We start from the raw sequence: 17,595 nt of genomic DNA on the forward strand, positions 1-17,595 counted from the left end.
TTTTTTTTTTTTTTTTTTGACGGTATCTCGCTCTGTTGCTCAAGCTGGAGTGCAGTGGCACGAACGCGGCCCACTGCAAGCTCCGCCTCGCAGGTTCACGCCATTTTCCTGCCTCGGCCTCCCGCGTAGCTGGGACTACAGGCATGTGCCACCACGCCCGGTTAATTTTGTTTTTGTATTTTTAGTAGAGACGGGATTTAACCGTGTTAGCCAGGATGGCCAAGATGGTCTCGATCTCCTCACCTTGTGATCTGCCCACCTCAGCCTCCCAAAGTGCTGGGATTACAGGTGTGAGCCACCGCACCTGACCCCAGCAGTTCTTAAACATACCCTGTTCTTCTCTGTTCCTTCTGGGTTGCTGCAAAGTTCTCCCTTCTGATTTAAACAGCACTCTTCACTGTATCCTCTTTTTTCATCTAACAAGCTCTTGGTTGTCCTTTTCTGGGTGAGCTCAGAAACAAATTCAAAAATCACCTTTTTGCTTTCCTAACCCTCCTCCTCACCTTGTCTTAATGACTGCCCCCATTTGTTTCTACTCTGCTCTTCATGGAACTTGAAACAAACCTCCTATCTCCTCCTCACCAAGCCATCAAGGATCTAAGGATAATAATGATGCTCCTGGCATGAAATGGGCTCTCAAGGAGAGCACAAGACAGAAAGGAAAGAAGGATATAGCTGAAACGAATATGCCCTCCCACTACCTTACAGTTCAACTGGCACAATACTGGCTCCATTGCAATAACCTGGACAATTTGAAAGACAATTCAGATCCCCTCCAGAAGCTCTCAGAAAAATTTCCATCTGCAACCCACAGAAAAATCTCATGTTTCCTCCTCCACCCTTCCCAATTTCTTCTATATCCCAACAGCTGCCTGAAAGACTGTCTCCAATCTCTAGTAATCGTTTTTCTCCTTTCTGACTTTCTAACTGCCTTCCTGAATCTATGTTTTCTCCAGAAACATTGAGCTTTCCATTTTAAATGTACAACCCAGCTAACCTGATGCAGCATTGCAGGTGGGAAGAAATCACCAGAATGACAGAAAGTAAGAAAGAGACTTGCCTTAAGTTCCCAATGTACTTGGTCAATGGTAGGCCACTTAATACAGTTGTTCTTAACCATGACTCTATATTAGACTCACCTAGAGAGTTTTCAACAGTAACCCTGCTCAGGGCTCATGGCAGAACCTTTAGAAAAGCAGAGGCAGCGTTCAAGTATCTCTAAATAATATTTCTGTCTTCCACTTTCCATTGCCTCAGGAAGCCCACCTCTCCACCCTATCTGGAAACCTACGTCCCTGCAGATCTTTCTCTCCTTTACCTTGATCAAAGTAACAATACAAGCCCAGTCAACAGACAAAGCATCATTCCTATAAATGCAGATGGAGGAGTCTGTGCATACTCATAATAAACTTTTTCTATGTCGAGGACTCAATTCAGCTTTTTCCCCCATGCTTAAACCTCTTACTTCTAGGGGGTTCTTATGTCCTTCCTCTAAGCAGAAGTTTTTGCCTCAGTTTCATGACTGCTAGCCTCAGTATTGAATTCTTCTTTTGCTCCACCCACTAACATACCTTTCAGAAGCTTAGTGACATATTTGGGTCCCTGCTTCCTGTGAACAGATCTCTTGCTATATACCGACTGATCATATAGACTTCTTAACCCCACCAAGGATACGGCTAGCATCTTCCCCTAAGTGATTAATGCTGGGTCTCTTCCAACCACTTCCCTTGTCTCGTGGGTCTTTAAGAACTATCTCCTGAGTGCTCTGGGTCCTGGAACTCACTGTATTGCATGAATGGCTCTGAACTAATGGAAGGAGAGAGAGAAGAAGGAACACAGAAACAACCCACCTTTAAATGGTCATGGGGCATGGTTAAGAGCTTTTGTAATAGAATAATGATAACATATTCTGAGCAATTATAGGAATAAATTGATCTTTATACTATTCTCAAATCATAGAAATAACTTCAACTGACGCTAGGTCATTTCAGCCTTTTGAATCTTGTTAGCTACCAGAGCAGTACTACTCCATTGTGAAGTTCTTATTGTAAAGTGCACACTGAATTTCAATCCGACAAAAGGAGATTTTCATCCCATTCAACTTTTTAGGTGATCATTGATCATTCCTCAGGTTGACCAGAACCCTCGTGGCTTCAAAGACATAAATTCTTGGTGCTCTGTTTCTGGGGCTGGGAATAACAACAGTCAGTTGCACATATACCTAAATGCTGACAAGAGACTAAATGTGTATTATAATTTACCATACTGATCTGTAATTCAGAACCAGTCAGTAAAATAAAGCTGACGGAACTCCTGAATTTCCTCTCAATGAGCATTCCCCATGTGTCTTCTCATTCCAGGGTTGAATGGCGATGACTTCCTGGCTGTGGGCCTGCTCAATGGCAGTGTGGTTTATAGTTATAACCTGGGGTCTGGCATAGCTAGCATCAGGAGCGATCCCCTCAATCTGAGCCTTGGAGTCCACACTGTTCATCTGGGGAAGTTCTTCCAAGAAGGCTGGCTGAAGGTAAAGAGTCATTCCTTTGTCTCTTCCACAAAGTGAGCACTAGTATATTGTCGGATCTGTGCTAAGGTACAGAGGTGAATAGCCCATGATGCCTACATCCACGAAGTTCACAGACTATTGTCCCAACTAGGGAAATAGAGAGATGATTACAATTAAGTGGTGTGAGAACAGATAAGAGGGATTACTAACATAGATAAGGGTGAGAGAGAGGAGTCAGAAAGTGCTTCCCAGAGAAGGTGATGCTTGAGCATAACTTCAAATAGGAGTTAGGAAAGAACACAATGGTCAGTATTAACTTACGGAATGGTCACTATTAGCTTAAGGAATGCAAGTAGTTCAGCGTGGTTTTCAGGTCAGGAGATGGGGGAGCAAGAGAAGTGGTTAGAGACAGATAAGGTCTATATTATCAAAGGGCTTAGATGTGCTAAGAAGTTAGTATTTTTATCAAAAGAACTATGATGAGCTACTTAAAACAGGAAGGTGGGTACCATGTTGATTTCTAATTTTTGATAAATGACTCTGGTGGTTCTATGGAGAATTGATAGAAGAGGAGGAAGGCTAAATGGAGGGGAATCAGCTGGATGCCAGCACCTAATCTTTGAAGAACTTTGATTTTGATTGAAATGCAAAACCATGATTGCTATATTAATATATCCGTGGTAACAGACACCAGCAGAGAAGCAGAAAATTGAGTGGTATCATGTTTTATATTTCTTCAAAATCTCTGTCTTTGTAAATTTTTCATGCCAAGTTAATGGGAAATAACAAAAGAGTATCTTAAACAGTTCACCCTGGGGAATTAATTCCTTTTTAAATAGGTTTTGATTTTTTTCTCCTTTTGAAGGTAGATGATCATAAAAATAAATCCATTATCGCCCCAGGAAGACTGGTTGGACTCAATGTCTTCAGTCAGTTTTATGTAGGTGGCTACAGTGAATATACTCCAGATCTCTTACCAAATGGAGCAGATTTTAAAAATGGTTTTCAAGGTAAGGCATGGACATTTTTTATACTATACCTACTTATTTCAAATGTTGAGGGAAAAAATATTTTAAAGAGTATACTTCTATTTCCCAAACCAGCTACATAGATTGCTTTCAGACTTGAACAAAGTTTGATTTTAATCAGAAACATTCATTTACTATTTTTTTTTTGAGATGGAATTTCGCTCTTATTGCCCAGGCTGGAGTTCAATGATGCAATCTTGGCTCACCATGACCTCCGCCTCCCGGGTTCAAGCGATTCTCCTGCCTCAGCCTCCCAGGTAGCTGGGATTACAGGCATGCACCACCATGCACAGCTAATTTTGTATTTTCAGAAGACGGGGTTTCTCATGTTGATCAGGCTGGTCTCAAACTCCCGACCTCAGGTGATCCACCTGCCTGGGCCTGCCAAAGTGCTGGGATTACAGGTGTGAGCCACTGCACCTGGCCTCATTTACTGTTTATTGACCACTTACTGCATATGTACTAGATGTTTGGATGTTTTAATGGACAAAGATTTCTGCACTTATTCTAGTTGGAGAGAGAAACACTAAATGTTATTAATTAATTATCTAGTCGTATAATGCGATAAATTCACTGGGAAAATGGAAATCGACAGCATGATTTTAAGCAACCAGGATTATGGGTAATTGTTTATACAGGGTGCTTTTTAAAATAGGCTGAGCAGGGTAGACTTCAAAGAGTCACAGTAAAAATTGAAACTCCATCTAACTTTGGAGTTTAAAAGGCAAGAGACAGACAGCAGTTAACCCATCCATACCACCAAGGGGTAGCCCACAGAGGCCAGAGCAAGCCAAGGAGATTAAGGGGAACATTGTGTTTGGGTGAGTCACAGTCTGTCTTATTGCCACAGTCTGTCTTCCTGTGTTCAAATAGGAATACAGGCTTGGATCTTCCTTATAAAGCTGATTCATACTGTAATAGCATTCTAAAATAAAGACATGCTTTGAATTGTTATAATAATTTATTTGGTGAAAATAGACTTTTTGGTAGATCCTGGTCCCAGGGTATTTGGTCAAAGGTCTGTTCTTATGGTGTCCTCAGCCACTCAACCAGGTCCAGCCTACTCTCCATGAAAAGTAAAGGGTCAAAGATAAGGATCCCTGAGAGACAGGAGCTGTCATCAGGCACCATTTCAGGCATTTGAGTTATCCACCTACTTCATTGCATTCTTTTCCCAACATTGACTGACTTCTGCCTAAACACAAATGCAGGAGGCCATGTACTTAAAACATATAAAAGCAACACAGCTAATCCAGCATAATACAAGGTCAGGTTCTAATAAAATTATTTTGTCAAGGCTCTCAAAGAAACTTTTTCTTTGAACTTGTAATCAGTGCTGATTCTCAGAAGGGTGTCTTAAAGAATAGTTTAGAGCATATTATTGCACTAACTGTAATAGAGAGTTCAATGATTTTTTCACAGCAGGAAACAATATGAAAAGGATTGTAAAGGCATAACAAATCAATGAGTTTTTTGAAACATTATATTCAATGAAAGGGATGGGTAAAGCTATGAATGTGAAAGAAGTGTATCTTCCACTAAATGAAGCAGAGATACTGGAGGGGGGTAATCAAAACCTGTTGTCTTTTATTAATAGACACAATCCTTATATAAGTACTTTGAAAGGGATAATTCTTCTGTATGAGAGGCTAGTATAGCATCAAAGATAAGAGTGTGGCTTCTAGAACCCAACTTGCAAGATACATGCCAAACCTCTGCCACCTATATGGTTCATGACCTGGCCAGTCACCTAACCTCCCCCTGCCTTATCTGTAAAATGGGATAATAACAGCACTTCTCTTGCTATGTAGTTCTGAGAGTGAGTTAATGGAGAGAGAACACAGATTAGTGCCTGGCTTAGAGCAAGTCCTATGTGTTAGCACTGATGATGGTGCTAAAGGTGAGAGAGGCACAGCTCCAGTCACGTGTTGCTCCCCTTTCTCTGCAACACAAACAGAGGTTAACAGCACAGACTCTGAAATCAGCTTGTCTTCAGATGCAGACACTGTCACCTATTAGCTACATAACTTTTAGCCTGTTATTTAGATTCTCTGCACCTCCATTTTCTCCTCTGCAAAATAGAAATACCTACTCCATAGAGTTTTTATGGATTGATCAAGTAAGTAAAATAATTGTGTTAAGTGCTTAGCCCAGAAACCAGCATTCAATAAGGACTAAATGTTAACTCATTACTCTATCCTGCTATCACAGGTTTCAATATTTGCACAATTTGTTGAAGTCTAATGCTTCCTGGTTTCCTTTGATGTTGTTTTCTCCATTCTATTAGGAATTTTTCTTCATATCTTAAGGATGAGAACAAAAAGAGGTTTTCATCAAGACCTGTCATTTTCTCCTTAAGTGTGCCAATGAGCCTGAGATAGCACACACATAGCTGGCCCTTTCTCTGACAGAAACACTAAGATTGCACACTCCTGGAAGTATGTCAACTGCCACAGTCCTTAGTGAGGATGGGAATCTTGGGCGAGTCTTCTTGGGAATTGCCACTTATGCCACAGTCTTATAGAAAATTCAGGACCTTGAGATCCCCTAATTTTATCATTCATCTCTTGGATCCTCTCTTAATGTCTGCCTTCCCTCCACTCTAAACTAGCATTTACTATTTATTATAAATCATGCCATATTGTTACCATTCTACCATGACAACCAAATTGCAGCTGCACCATAAATCCATGGTTCCCAAAGCTGATCTCTACTGGTTCTGAAGAATAATATAACTTTTTAAAAATACAGATTTCTGAAGCCTACCCAAGAACTATTGAACTGAAATCTTTACAGTGGATTCTAAAAATTTGCATTTTAATAAGCCTCCCAGATTTGGAAGCCACCATATATTTTTTAAATTATCTCACTCTCTTTTTTTTTTACTTTAAGTTCTAGGATACAAGTACAGAACGTGCAGGTTTGTTACATAGGTATACATGTGTCATGGTGGTTTGCTACACTCATCAACCTATCATCTAGGTTTTAAGCCCTGCATGCATTAGGTATTTGTCCTAAAGCTCTCCCTCCCCTTGCCCCTCACCCCTCGACAGGCCCCGGTGTGTGATGTTCCCCTCTCTGTGTCCATGTGTTCTCATTGTTCAGCTCCCACTTATGAGCGAGAACATGAGGTGTTTTATTTTCTGTTCCTGTGTTAGTTTGCTGAGAATGATGTGGAAGCCACCACATTAATTAATCATAATGATGCAAAGCAAATGGAATTTTCTGAATTTAATAATTAGAGTAAAGATATCACATTTGTCCTTAGAATTACAATTAAATCATGCAATAAAATATTATCTGATCTAGGCTTTAACATTTTTATAAACTTTTTACCTTTTTTTTTTTTTTTTTAGACAGAGTCTCGCTCTGTCATCAAGGCTGGAGTACAGTGCTGCCATATCAGCTCACTGCAACCTCCATCTCCAGGGCTCAATCAGTCCTCCCACCTTAGCCTCCCATGTAGCTGAGCCACCAAACCCAGCTAACATATCCTTACAAAGCTGATTTATCTTGTAGTAGAGTTATAAAATACATGCTTTAAATTGTTATAACAATTCATTTGGTGAAAATAGCTTTTCAGTAGATCCTAGTCTCAGGGTACTTGGTCAAAGGTCTGTTTTTATGGTGTTCTCAGCCATTCAACCAGGTCTGGCCTACTCTCCATGAACTTGAGAACTGCATCATCACACCCAGCTAATTTTTGCATTTTTAGTAGAGACAGGGTTTTTCCAGGTTGCCCAGGATGGTCTCGAAATCCTGGGCTCAAGCCATCCGCCTGCCTCGGCCTCCCAAAGTGCTGGAATTGCAGGCTTGAGCCACCGCACACAGCCAATTCCTATAAACTCTTGATAAATAACTCTAATCCAAAGTTCGTGATCTGAAATACAAATCCTTACTGATAATAAAGCCCATTTGTTTTTGTTCTTAAAAATGGCTTGTAATGAACCATTATTTTTTCTATGACCTTTAATGCTCATAAAGGTATTAACCACCTTAAATAATCTACATCTGCCAAATACACTGTGCCTTACTGTTTTATCTGCCCTAATAAGAGCAGTTCTCCTCTTCTCTGCTTTCCAAAGTTGCATCTGCGACAAAGCTGCAGAGTTCTCAGAGTGAGGCTCATGAATGGTGGTCTCAGACTGGGCACAGAATGAAGGAAGGAAGAAAAGAAGATATGGACTGATAACAGATCTCCAGCACCTGGAATGGTGCTTTCACACAGTACATGCTTGTGACATGTTGTTACCACCAGATCTTTCCCAGACTCTCTTACTATGCATGACCATGTGCCTGAGTTCTGGCCAGTGAGACGTCAGCAGGTATAATAGTTGCTACTTCCAGGCCTTACCTATGAAAATCTTCTGCATAGTCCTGTACTGTTTGCCAACCCACCTCGATGCGAACCCTAACCATCCTTTGGACTTTGCATGAACAGGAAATAAGCTTCTAGTGTTACAGCAACTAGTGCTTATTGATATGAAGGTTATTAAATATTTACTACTCAACTGAATAGAGTGGACATGAGATAGATTCAGATTCATTAACAACCCTGTAAAGGAGAGTTATTCTCATATAAAAATAGCCAACACTGTCAGTACTTTCAGTTTCTTGTGAGTTCAATTTTTTTCTCTCTCCTTTTTTTAACCATATGAGATTCTTCAAACAAGAGCCGATAAGGGAAAATGTAGTTAGTTTACTGCTGTTAAAAAAACAAAAAAACAAACAAACAAAAAAAAAACTGTTACTTATTTGGTACCTAATCAGTCTAATTTTCAATATACACATGGCTCATGGCTACATATCACATACAGGATATATGTATTATGTACTGAATGTTTGTCTCACAGTACTACACCAAGCAGATTATATTTTATCTACTATATTAATAATAAAATAATATATATTCCACAAATGTCTTCCAGTTTAATCACTCTAATTGCTTAAAAAACATGATATGTTGACTGACATGAAGCATTTCTCTGTAAAATAAATGCATTTCGCTATTTGTATTGGCTAAATGTTTCTCTAAATATAGCATTGACACATTTTTAGCGAAAAACATATTTCAATAGTTCCTTATAACAAAAGCATTTTATTTACCCATATAAAAAAGAAACGGTTTAAAATGAACACTTCCAGACATTAAGTTATAGTAATTTAACAAAGTATTCTTATGTATGATTATAAAAAAATTAAAAATCCAATATTAGCATCCAATAATTTTTGCTAAGAAGAAATCTGCAATTTTATGACGTAGAAATAGAAGATACCTGAGACAGTGTGATAGAGGGCGGAATGGTAGCATGGAACCCAGGACCTACTAATTTATAGGCATTGTACAGATAGTTTATTTATATTATTTATTTCTCCTAACTCATGAAATAGCTACTTTTGTCCCTATTTTAATGGTAAAAAGATTAGCTTCAGTTACACTTTGCATTATGTAGCCATTGTGTGGGAGAGATCATATCTGAACTCAGACTTACCTGACTCTGTCATCTACTTATACTTTTGCTTTCTGCAAAGTGCATTTCACTCTGTAAAAGACATGGGAAGTCATGCTTTGTTAACTGAGCTAGTTGGTTATTCATTTGTAAAGCGTTCATTCATTTCTTCAGTCTAGCATTCATTCATTTCTTCAGTCAGTACAGTATTTTGGTCATGGCCTATGTGTGTGTGTAATAGTAAATGGCAGCACTTGGAGGAAAACAAAGATTAAGCCTGAGGAAAAACAATCACTGCTCTCTCATAAGGAGAAAATATTGATGCATGCAGAGAATGGTGCTTGTCAGTAAAAATGCCAGTGAAAACTAAGTTGGAAAGTACATTCTCTACCTTCCATAACTGAACCCATTTTTTTTTCCACCATGAGAAATTACTTCATGCTTTTAGTTTCTGAAAACGTTTTGAGAGATCATTCCAAAATGGCAGAATAGGAATAGCTCCAGTCTACAGCTCCTAGTGTGAGTGATGCAGAAAACGGGTGATTTCTGCATTTCCAACTGAGGTACCAGGTTCATCTCACTGGGACTTGTTGAACAGTGGGTGCAGCCCACAGAGTGTGAGTCGAAGCAGGGCAGGGCATCGCCTCCCTGGGAAGTGCAAGGGGTCGGGGAATTACCTTTCCTAGCCAAGGGACACCATGATAGATGGTACCTAGAAACTCGGGACACTTCTGCCCTAATACTGCGCTTTTCCAACGGTCTTAGCAAATGGCACACCAGGAGATTATATCCAGTGCCTGGCTCAGAGGATCCCACGTCCACGGATCCTTGCTCACTGCTAGTACAGCAGTCTGAGATGGAACTGCAAGGTGGCAGCAAGGCTGGAGGAGGGGCGTCCGCTATTGCTAAGGCTTGACTAGGTAAACAAAGCCGCCAGGAAGCTTGAACTGGGTGGAGCCCACTGCAGCTCAAGGAAGTCTGCCTGCCTCTGTAGACTCCACCTTTTGGGGCAGGGCATAGCTGAACAAAAGGCAGCAGAAACTTCTGCAGACTTAAACATCTCTATCTGACAGCTTTGAAGAGAGCAGTGGTTCTCCCAGCATGGAGTTTGAGATCTGAGAATAGACAGACTGCCTCCTCAAGTGGGTCCCTGACCACCGAGCAGCCTAACTGGGAGAGACCTCCCAGTAGAGGTGAACTGACACCTCACACAGTCGGGTGCCCCTCTGAGACAAAGCTTCCAGACGAAGGATTAGGCATCAACATTTACTGTTCTGCAATATTTGCTGTTCTGCAGTCTCCACTGGTGATACACAGGCAAACAGGGTCTGGAGTGGACCTCCAGCAAACTCCAACAGACCTGCAGCTGAGGGTCCCATTAGAAGGAAAACAAACAGAAAGAAATAGCATCAACACCAACAAAAAGAACATCCATACCAAAACCCCATCTGTAGGTCACCATCATCAAAGACCAAAGGTAGATAAAACCACAAAGATAGGGAGAAACCAGAGTAGAAAAACTGAAAATTCTAAAAATCAGAGTGCCTCTTCTCCTCCAAAGGAGAGCAGCTCCTCGCCAGCAATGGAACAAAGCTGGACAGAGAATGATTTTGACAAGTTGACAGAAGTATGCTTCAGAAGCTCAGTAATAATAAACTTCTCCGAGCTAAAGAAGGATGTTCAAACTCATCACAAAGAAGCTAAAAACCTTGAAAAAAGATTAGACAAATGGCTAACTAGAATAAACAGCATAGAGAAGACCTTAAATGACTTGATGGAGCTGAAAACCATGGCACGAGAACTACGTGATGCATGCACAACCTTCAGTAGCTGATTCGATCAAGTGGAAGAAAGGGTATCAGTGATTGAAGATCAAATGAATGAAATGAAGCAAGAAGAGAAGTTTAGACAAAAAAGACTAAAAAGAAATGAACAAAGCCTCCAAGAAATATGGGACTATGTGAAAAGACCAAATCTATGTCTGTTTAGTGTACCTGAAAGTGACGGGGAGAATGGAACCAATCTGGAAAACACTCTTCAGGATATTTTCCAGGAGAACTTCCCCAACATAGCAAGGCAGGCCAACATTCAAATTCAGGAAATACAGATATGCCACAAAGATACTCCTCGAGAAGAGCAACCCCAAAACACATAATTGTCAGATTCGCCAAGGTTGAAATGAAGGAAGAAATGTTAAGGGCAGTCAGAAAGGTTGGGTTACCCGCAAAGGGAAGCCCATTAGACTAACAGCAGATCTCCCAGCAGAAACTCTACAAGCCAGAAGACACTGGGGGCCAATATTCACCATTCTTAAAGGAAAGAATTTTCAACCCAGAATTTCATATCCAGCCAAACTAAGCTTCATAAGCAATGGAGAAATAAAATCCTTTACAGACAATCAAATGCTGAGAGATTTTGTCATCACCAGGCCTGCCCTACAAGAGCTCCTGAAGGAAGCACTAAACGTGGAAAGGAACAACCAGTACCAGTCACTGCAAAAATATGCCAAATTGTAAAGACCATCGATGCTATGAAGAAACTGCATCAATGAACAGGCAAAATAACCAGTTGACATCATAATGACAGGATCAAATTCACACATAACAACATTAACCTTAAATGTAAATGGGCTAAATGCCCCAATTAAAAGACACAGACTGGCAAATTGAATAGAGTCAAGACCCATCAGTGTGCTGTACTCAGGAGACCCATCTCATGTGCAGAGACACACATAGGCCCGAAATAAAGGGATGGAGGAAGATCTACCACACAAATGGAAAACAACAAAAAAGTAGAGGTTGTAATCCTAATCTCTGATAAAACAGACTTTAAACCAACAAAGTAGTAAAGGGATCAATTCAACAAGAAGAGCTAACTATCTTAAATATATATGCACCCAATACAGGAGCACCCAGATTCATAAAGCAAGTCCTTAGAGACATACAAAGAGACTTAGACTCCCACACAATAACAATGGGAGACTTTAACACCCCACTGTCAACATTAGACAGATCAATGAGACAGAAGGTTAACAAGGATATCAAGGACTTGAACTCAGCTCTGCACCAAGCAGACCTAACAGACTTCTACAGAGCTCTCTATCCCAAATCAACAGAATGTACATTCTTCTCAGCACCACATCGCCCTTATTCCAAAATTGACCACACAGTTGGAAGTAAAGCACTCGTCAGCAAATGTAAAAGAACAGAAATTATAACAAACTGTCTCTCAGACCACAGTGAAATCAAATTAGAACTCAGGATTAAGAAACCCACTCAGAACTGCACAACTACATAGAAACTGAACAGCCTGCTCCTGAATGACTACTGGGTATGTAAAGAAATGAAGGCAAAAATAAGATGCTCTTTGAAACCAATGAGAACAAAGACACAACATTCCAGAATCTCTCTGACACATTTAAAGCAGTGTGTAGAGGGAAATTTATAGCACTAAATGCCCACAAGAGAAAGCAGGAAAGATCTAAAATAGACACCCTAACAACACAATTAAAAGAACTAGAGAAGCAAGAGCAAACACATTCAAACGCTAGCAAAAGAAATAACTAAGATCAGAGCAGAACTGAAAGAGATAAAGACACAAAAACTCCTTCAAAAAATCAAAGAATCCAGGAGCTGGTTTTTTGAAAAGATCAACAAAAGGGATAGACCACTAGCAAGCCTAATACAGAAGAAAAGAGAGAAGAATCAAATAGACACAATAAAAATTTTAAAGGGGATATCACCACGGAAATACAAACTACAATCAGAGAATACTATAAACACCTCCCCACAAATAAACTAGAAAATCTAGAAGAAATGGATAAATTCCTGGACATAAAAACCCTCCCAAGACTAAACCAGGAAGAAGTTGAATCCCTGAATAGACCAATAGCAGGCTCTGAAATTGAGGCAATAATTAATAGCCTACCAACCAAAAAAAGTCCAGGACCAGATTAAATCACAGCTGAATTCTACCATAGGTAAAAAGAGGAGCTGGTACTATTCCTTCTGAAACTATTCCAATCAATAGAAAAAGAGAGAATCCTCCCTAACTCATTTTATGAGGACAGCATCATTCTGATACCAAAGCCTGGCAGAGACACAACAAAAAGAATTTTAGACCAATATCCCTGATGAACATTGATGAAAAAATCCTCAATAAAATACTGGCAAACCAAATCCAGCAGCATATCAGAAAGCTTATCCACCATGATCAAGTCAGCTTCATCCCTGGAATGTAAGGCTGGTTAAACATATGCAAACCAATAAATGTAATCCATCATATAAACAGAACCACAGACAAAAACCACATGATTATCTCAATAGATGCAGAAAAGGCCTTCGACAATATTCGACACCCCTTCATGCTAAAAACTCTCAATAAACTAGGTATTGATGGGATGTATCTCAAAATAATAAGAGCTATTTATGACAAACCCACAGCCAATATCATACTGAATGGGCAAAAACTGGAAGCATTCCCTTTGAAAACTGGCACAAGACAGGGATGCCCTCTCTCAACACTCCTATTCAACATAGTGTTGGAAGTTCTGGCCAGGACAATCAGGCAGGAGAAAGAAATAAAGGGTAATCAATTAGGAAAAGAGGATGTCAGATTGTCCCTGTTTGCAGATGACATGATTTAGAAAACCCCATCATCTCAGCCCAAAATCTCCTTAAGCTGATAAGCAACTTCAGCAAACTCTCAAGATACAAAATTAATGTGCAAAAGTCACAAGCATTTCTATACACCAATAACACACAAACAGAGAGCCAAATCATGATTGAATTCCCATTCACAATTGCTTCAAAGAGAACCAAATACCTAGGAATCCAACTTACAAGGGATGTGAAGGACCTCTTCAAGGAGAACTACAAACCACTGATCAAGGAAATAAGAGAGGACACAATCAAATGGAAGAACGTTCCATGCTCATGGATAGGAAGAATCAATATCGTGAAAATGACCATACTGCCCAGGGTAATTTATAGATTCTGTGTCATCCCCAACAAGTTACCAATGACTTTCTTCACAGAATTTGAAAAAACTACTTTAAAGTTCATATGGAACCAAAAAAGAGCCAGCATTGCCAAAACAATCCTAACTCAAAAGAACAAAGCTGGAGGCATCACGCTACCTGACTTCAAACTATACTACAAGGCTACAGTAACCAAGACAGCATGGTACTGGTACCAAAACCGAGATATAGACCAATGAACAGAATAGAGCCCTCGAAAATGATAGCACACATCTATAACCATCTGATCTTTGACAAATCTGACAAAAACAAGAAATGGGGAAAGGATTCCCTATTTAATAAATGGTGCTGGGAAAACTGGCTAGCCACATGTAGAAAGCTGAAACTGGATCCCTTCCTAACACCTTATACAAAAAATAATTCAAGATGGATTAAAGACTTAAATGTTAGACCTAAAACCATAAAAACCCTAGAAGACAATCTAGGCAATACCATTCAGGACATAGGTATGGGCAAAGACTTCATGTCTAAAACACCAAAAGTAATTGCAACGAAAGCCAAAATAGACAAATGGGATCTAATTCATTTAAAGAGCTTCTGCATGGCAAAAGAAACTACCATCAGAGTGAACAGGCAACCTACAGAATGGGAGAAAATTTTTACAATCTACCCATCTGACAAAGGGCTAATATCCAGACTCTACAAAGAACTTAAACAAACTTACAAGAAAAAATCAAACAACCCCATCAAAAAGTTGTCAAAGGATATGAACAGACACTTCTCAAAAGAAGACATTTATGCAGCCAACAGATACATGAGAAATGCTCATCATCACTGGCCATCAGAGAAATGCAAATCAAAACCACAGTGAGATACCATCTCACGCCAGTTAGAATGGTGATCATTAAAAAGTCAGGAAACAACAGGTTCTGGAGAGGATGTGGAGAAATAGGAACACTTTTACACTGTTGGTGGTAGTGTAAACTAGTTCAACCATTGTGGAAGACAGTGGGGGATTCCTCAAGGATCTAGAACTAGAAATACCATTTGACCCAGTGATCCCATTACTGGGTATATACCCAAAGGATATAAATCATAAAATACTATAAGGACACATGCACACGTATGTTTATTGTGGCACTATTCACAATAGCAAAGCTTGGAACCAATCCAAATGTCCATCAATGATAGACTGGATAAGAAAATGTGGCACATATACACCATGGAATACTATGCAGCCATAAAAAAGAATGAGCTCATGGTCCTTTGTAGGGACATGGATGAAGCTGGAAACCATCATTCTGAGCATACTATTGCAAGGACAGAAAACCAAACACTGCATGTTCTCACTCATAGATGGGAATTGAACAATGAGAAAACTTGGACACAGGGTGGGGAACATCACACACTGGGACCTGTCATGGGGTTGGGGGAGGGGGAAGGGATAGCATCAGGAGGAATACCTAATGTAAATGACAAGTTAATGGGTGCAGCACACCAACATGGCACATGTATACATATGTAACAAACCTGCACGTTGTGCACATGTGCCCTAGAACTTAATTATAACAACGACAAAAAATAAAGCCTTTTATGCTCCCCCAAAAAAAGTTTTGAAAATAAAATTTAGTCTTGCCTTTCTTTTATCATTTTAAATACCTTATTTCTAGTTGATGTTCCTATTTATTTGAAAGAACTTTGCAAATAAACTCTAAATAACTGGTAAAGGAGATGAGTAAATTACAATACATTTCAGGATTTCAAACACTTTCATTTCAAATTCTTCACTGCATTGCCCGTTTTATTTATATGTACTTATCTAATCTCGGGGTAGAAAAGTTCTTTTTGTTTTGTTTTGTTTTGTTTTTGAAATAGAGTCTCGCTGTGTCGCCCAGGCTGGAGTGCAGTGGCGCTATCTCGGCTCACTGCAAGCTCCTCCTCTGGGCTTCACGCCATTCCCCTGCCTGAGAGTCCCAAGTAGCTGGGACTATAGGCGCCCGCCACCACGCCTGGCTAATTGTTTGTATTTTTAATAGAAATGGGGTTTCACCGTGTTAGCCAGGGTGGTCTCAATCTCCTGACCTCCTGATCCGCCTGCCTCAGCCTCCCAAAGTGCTGGGATTACAGGTGTGAGCCATCGCGCCCGGCCGAAAAGTTCTTTCTAAAGATGTGTACAAAGGCAAAATCTCTGAAAGAAAAAAGAGAAAAATAGCAAAATTGGGTGGTAAATATTAAACTGGAGAAAGTTTATGTACCAAGTATCACAAATAGCTAATGTCCTCATTATATAAGGAGACTCTCTTTATATACTATAAATACAAATTATAATATAATTATGAAAGACCAATACATTTGTTAAAAGATTTTTGATACCCAACTAAAAACAGGAAAATAGTATTTTATTAGCTATTGCATGTAAAAATGAAATGGAATGGTCATCCCATGCATGGTAGTGCCTGTGAAGAAGGGGATATCCCAGTATCCTGAGTCCAGTTGTGAAAAATATCTATGGGGGACACTTAGGCATACTTCAAAGCATCTATATCTTTTCCCCTAGTAATTCTCCTTCTAGAAATATGTACTAGAAAATAATTTTAAACTGGACAAAGATATGCACATAAGATATTCATTACAACTTTATTTCTAATAGCAAACATATAAATGAGTTGATGGTATAATAATTATAGGTTTATTAAATATATTTTGATATAAGGAAATATGCCATCACTTAAAAAGAGTTAATGCTACAAGAAAAATGTTAATGTTATTTATGATATTCAACTGTTTGGTTATAATATTATATTTTCTACAGCTTAGTGCAGATTGCATTTTTGTTTAAAAGAAAATATGACTAAGCATAGAAAAAAATACCACACCACACACACACATACACCCCAAAATGTTAATAGTTGTCTGCTGTGGGGTGATACCATGAATGACTTTAAAAAACATTTTTCTCTGTGCATTTCTGTATTCTTATATTTCTTTTAAAATTTATATGTATTACTTTATTTTGAAAAACTTTTACTTTAAAAATGAAAACCTTCTTCTTGTTTTATCTATTTCTTCTGTTTGTTAACATGAAGTGTTTTTGCATTTCTTCAAGGTTGTATTTTCACTCTTCAAGTTCGCACTGAGAAGGATGGCCATTTCAGAGGACTAGGAAATCCCGAGGGCCACCCAAATGCTGGACGCAGTGTTGGCCAGTGTCATGCTTCTCCCTGCAGTTTAATGAAATGTGGCAACGGTGGAACATGCATAGAGAGTGGAACTAGTGTTTAGTAAGTATAATGTTATTAGGAATGAAAGTAGCAGGTTGTGCTCTAACTGGTACTCCACTCTAACTGGCATTCCACTTGTACAAACTAGGAACACAAACAGATGCATGTATTTAAAATGTTCTTATGTAGACTTGTTACATGATGGGAGGACAGGTGACGGCAACTACAAATAGGATCAGCACAGCATTTATGCCATCTTAGTTCTGTTAAACAATGACAATGAATCACTACATCTCATTCCAGACACCATGAAAAATATCACTTAAATCCATACTATTGAGAGTAGACAGAAATGTTAACCACACAAAGGCTTACACACTGGGATTTGCTTTCATATGTAGGTTTGAGCCCC

General features: G+C 39.4%; 1 protein-coding gene across 1 annotated transcript in view; it reads left to right on the forward strand.

Annotated features, from left to right (window-relative positions):
- The window catches only part of EYS (eyes shut homolog), a 1,801,461-nt gene that overhangs the window by 1,717,529 nt on the left and 66,337 nt on the right, over positions 1-17,595 (forward strand). The window contains exons 33-35 of the mRNA XM_026455461.1: positions 2,361-2,527; positions 3,372-3,516; positions 17,069-17,243. Coding sequence (XP_026311246.1) covers positions 2,361-2,527; positions 3,372-3,516; positions 17,069-17,243 — 487 coding nt within the window. The remainder of the gene's footprint in view (positions 1-2,360; positions 2,528-3,371; positions 3,517-17,068; positions 17,244-17,595) is intronic.

Source organism: Piliocolobus tephrosceles, chromosome 5, assembly GCF_002776525.5.
Source record: "Piliocolobus tephrosceles isolate RC106 chromosome 5, ASM277652v3, whole genome shotgun sequence".
NCBI classification, from domain to species: Eukaryota; Metazoa; Chordata; class Mammalia; order Primates; family Cercopithecidae; genus Piliocolobus; species Piliocolobus tephrosceles.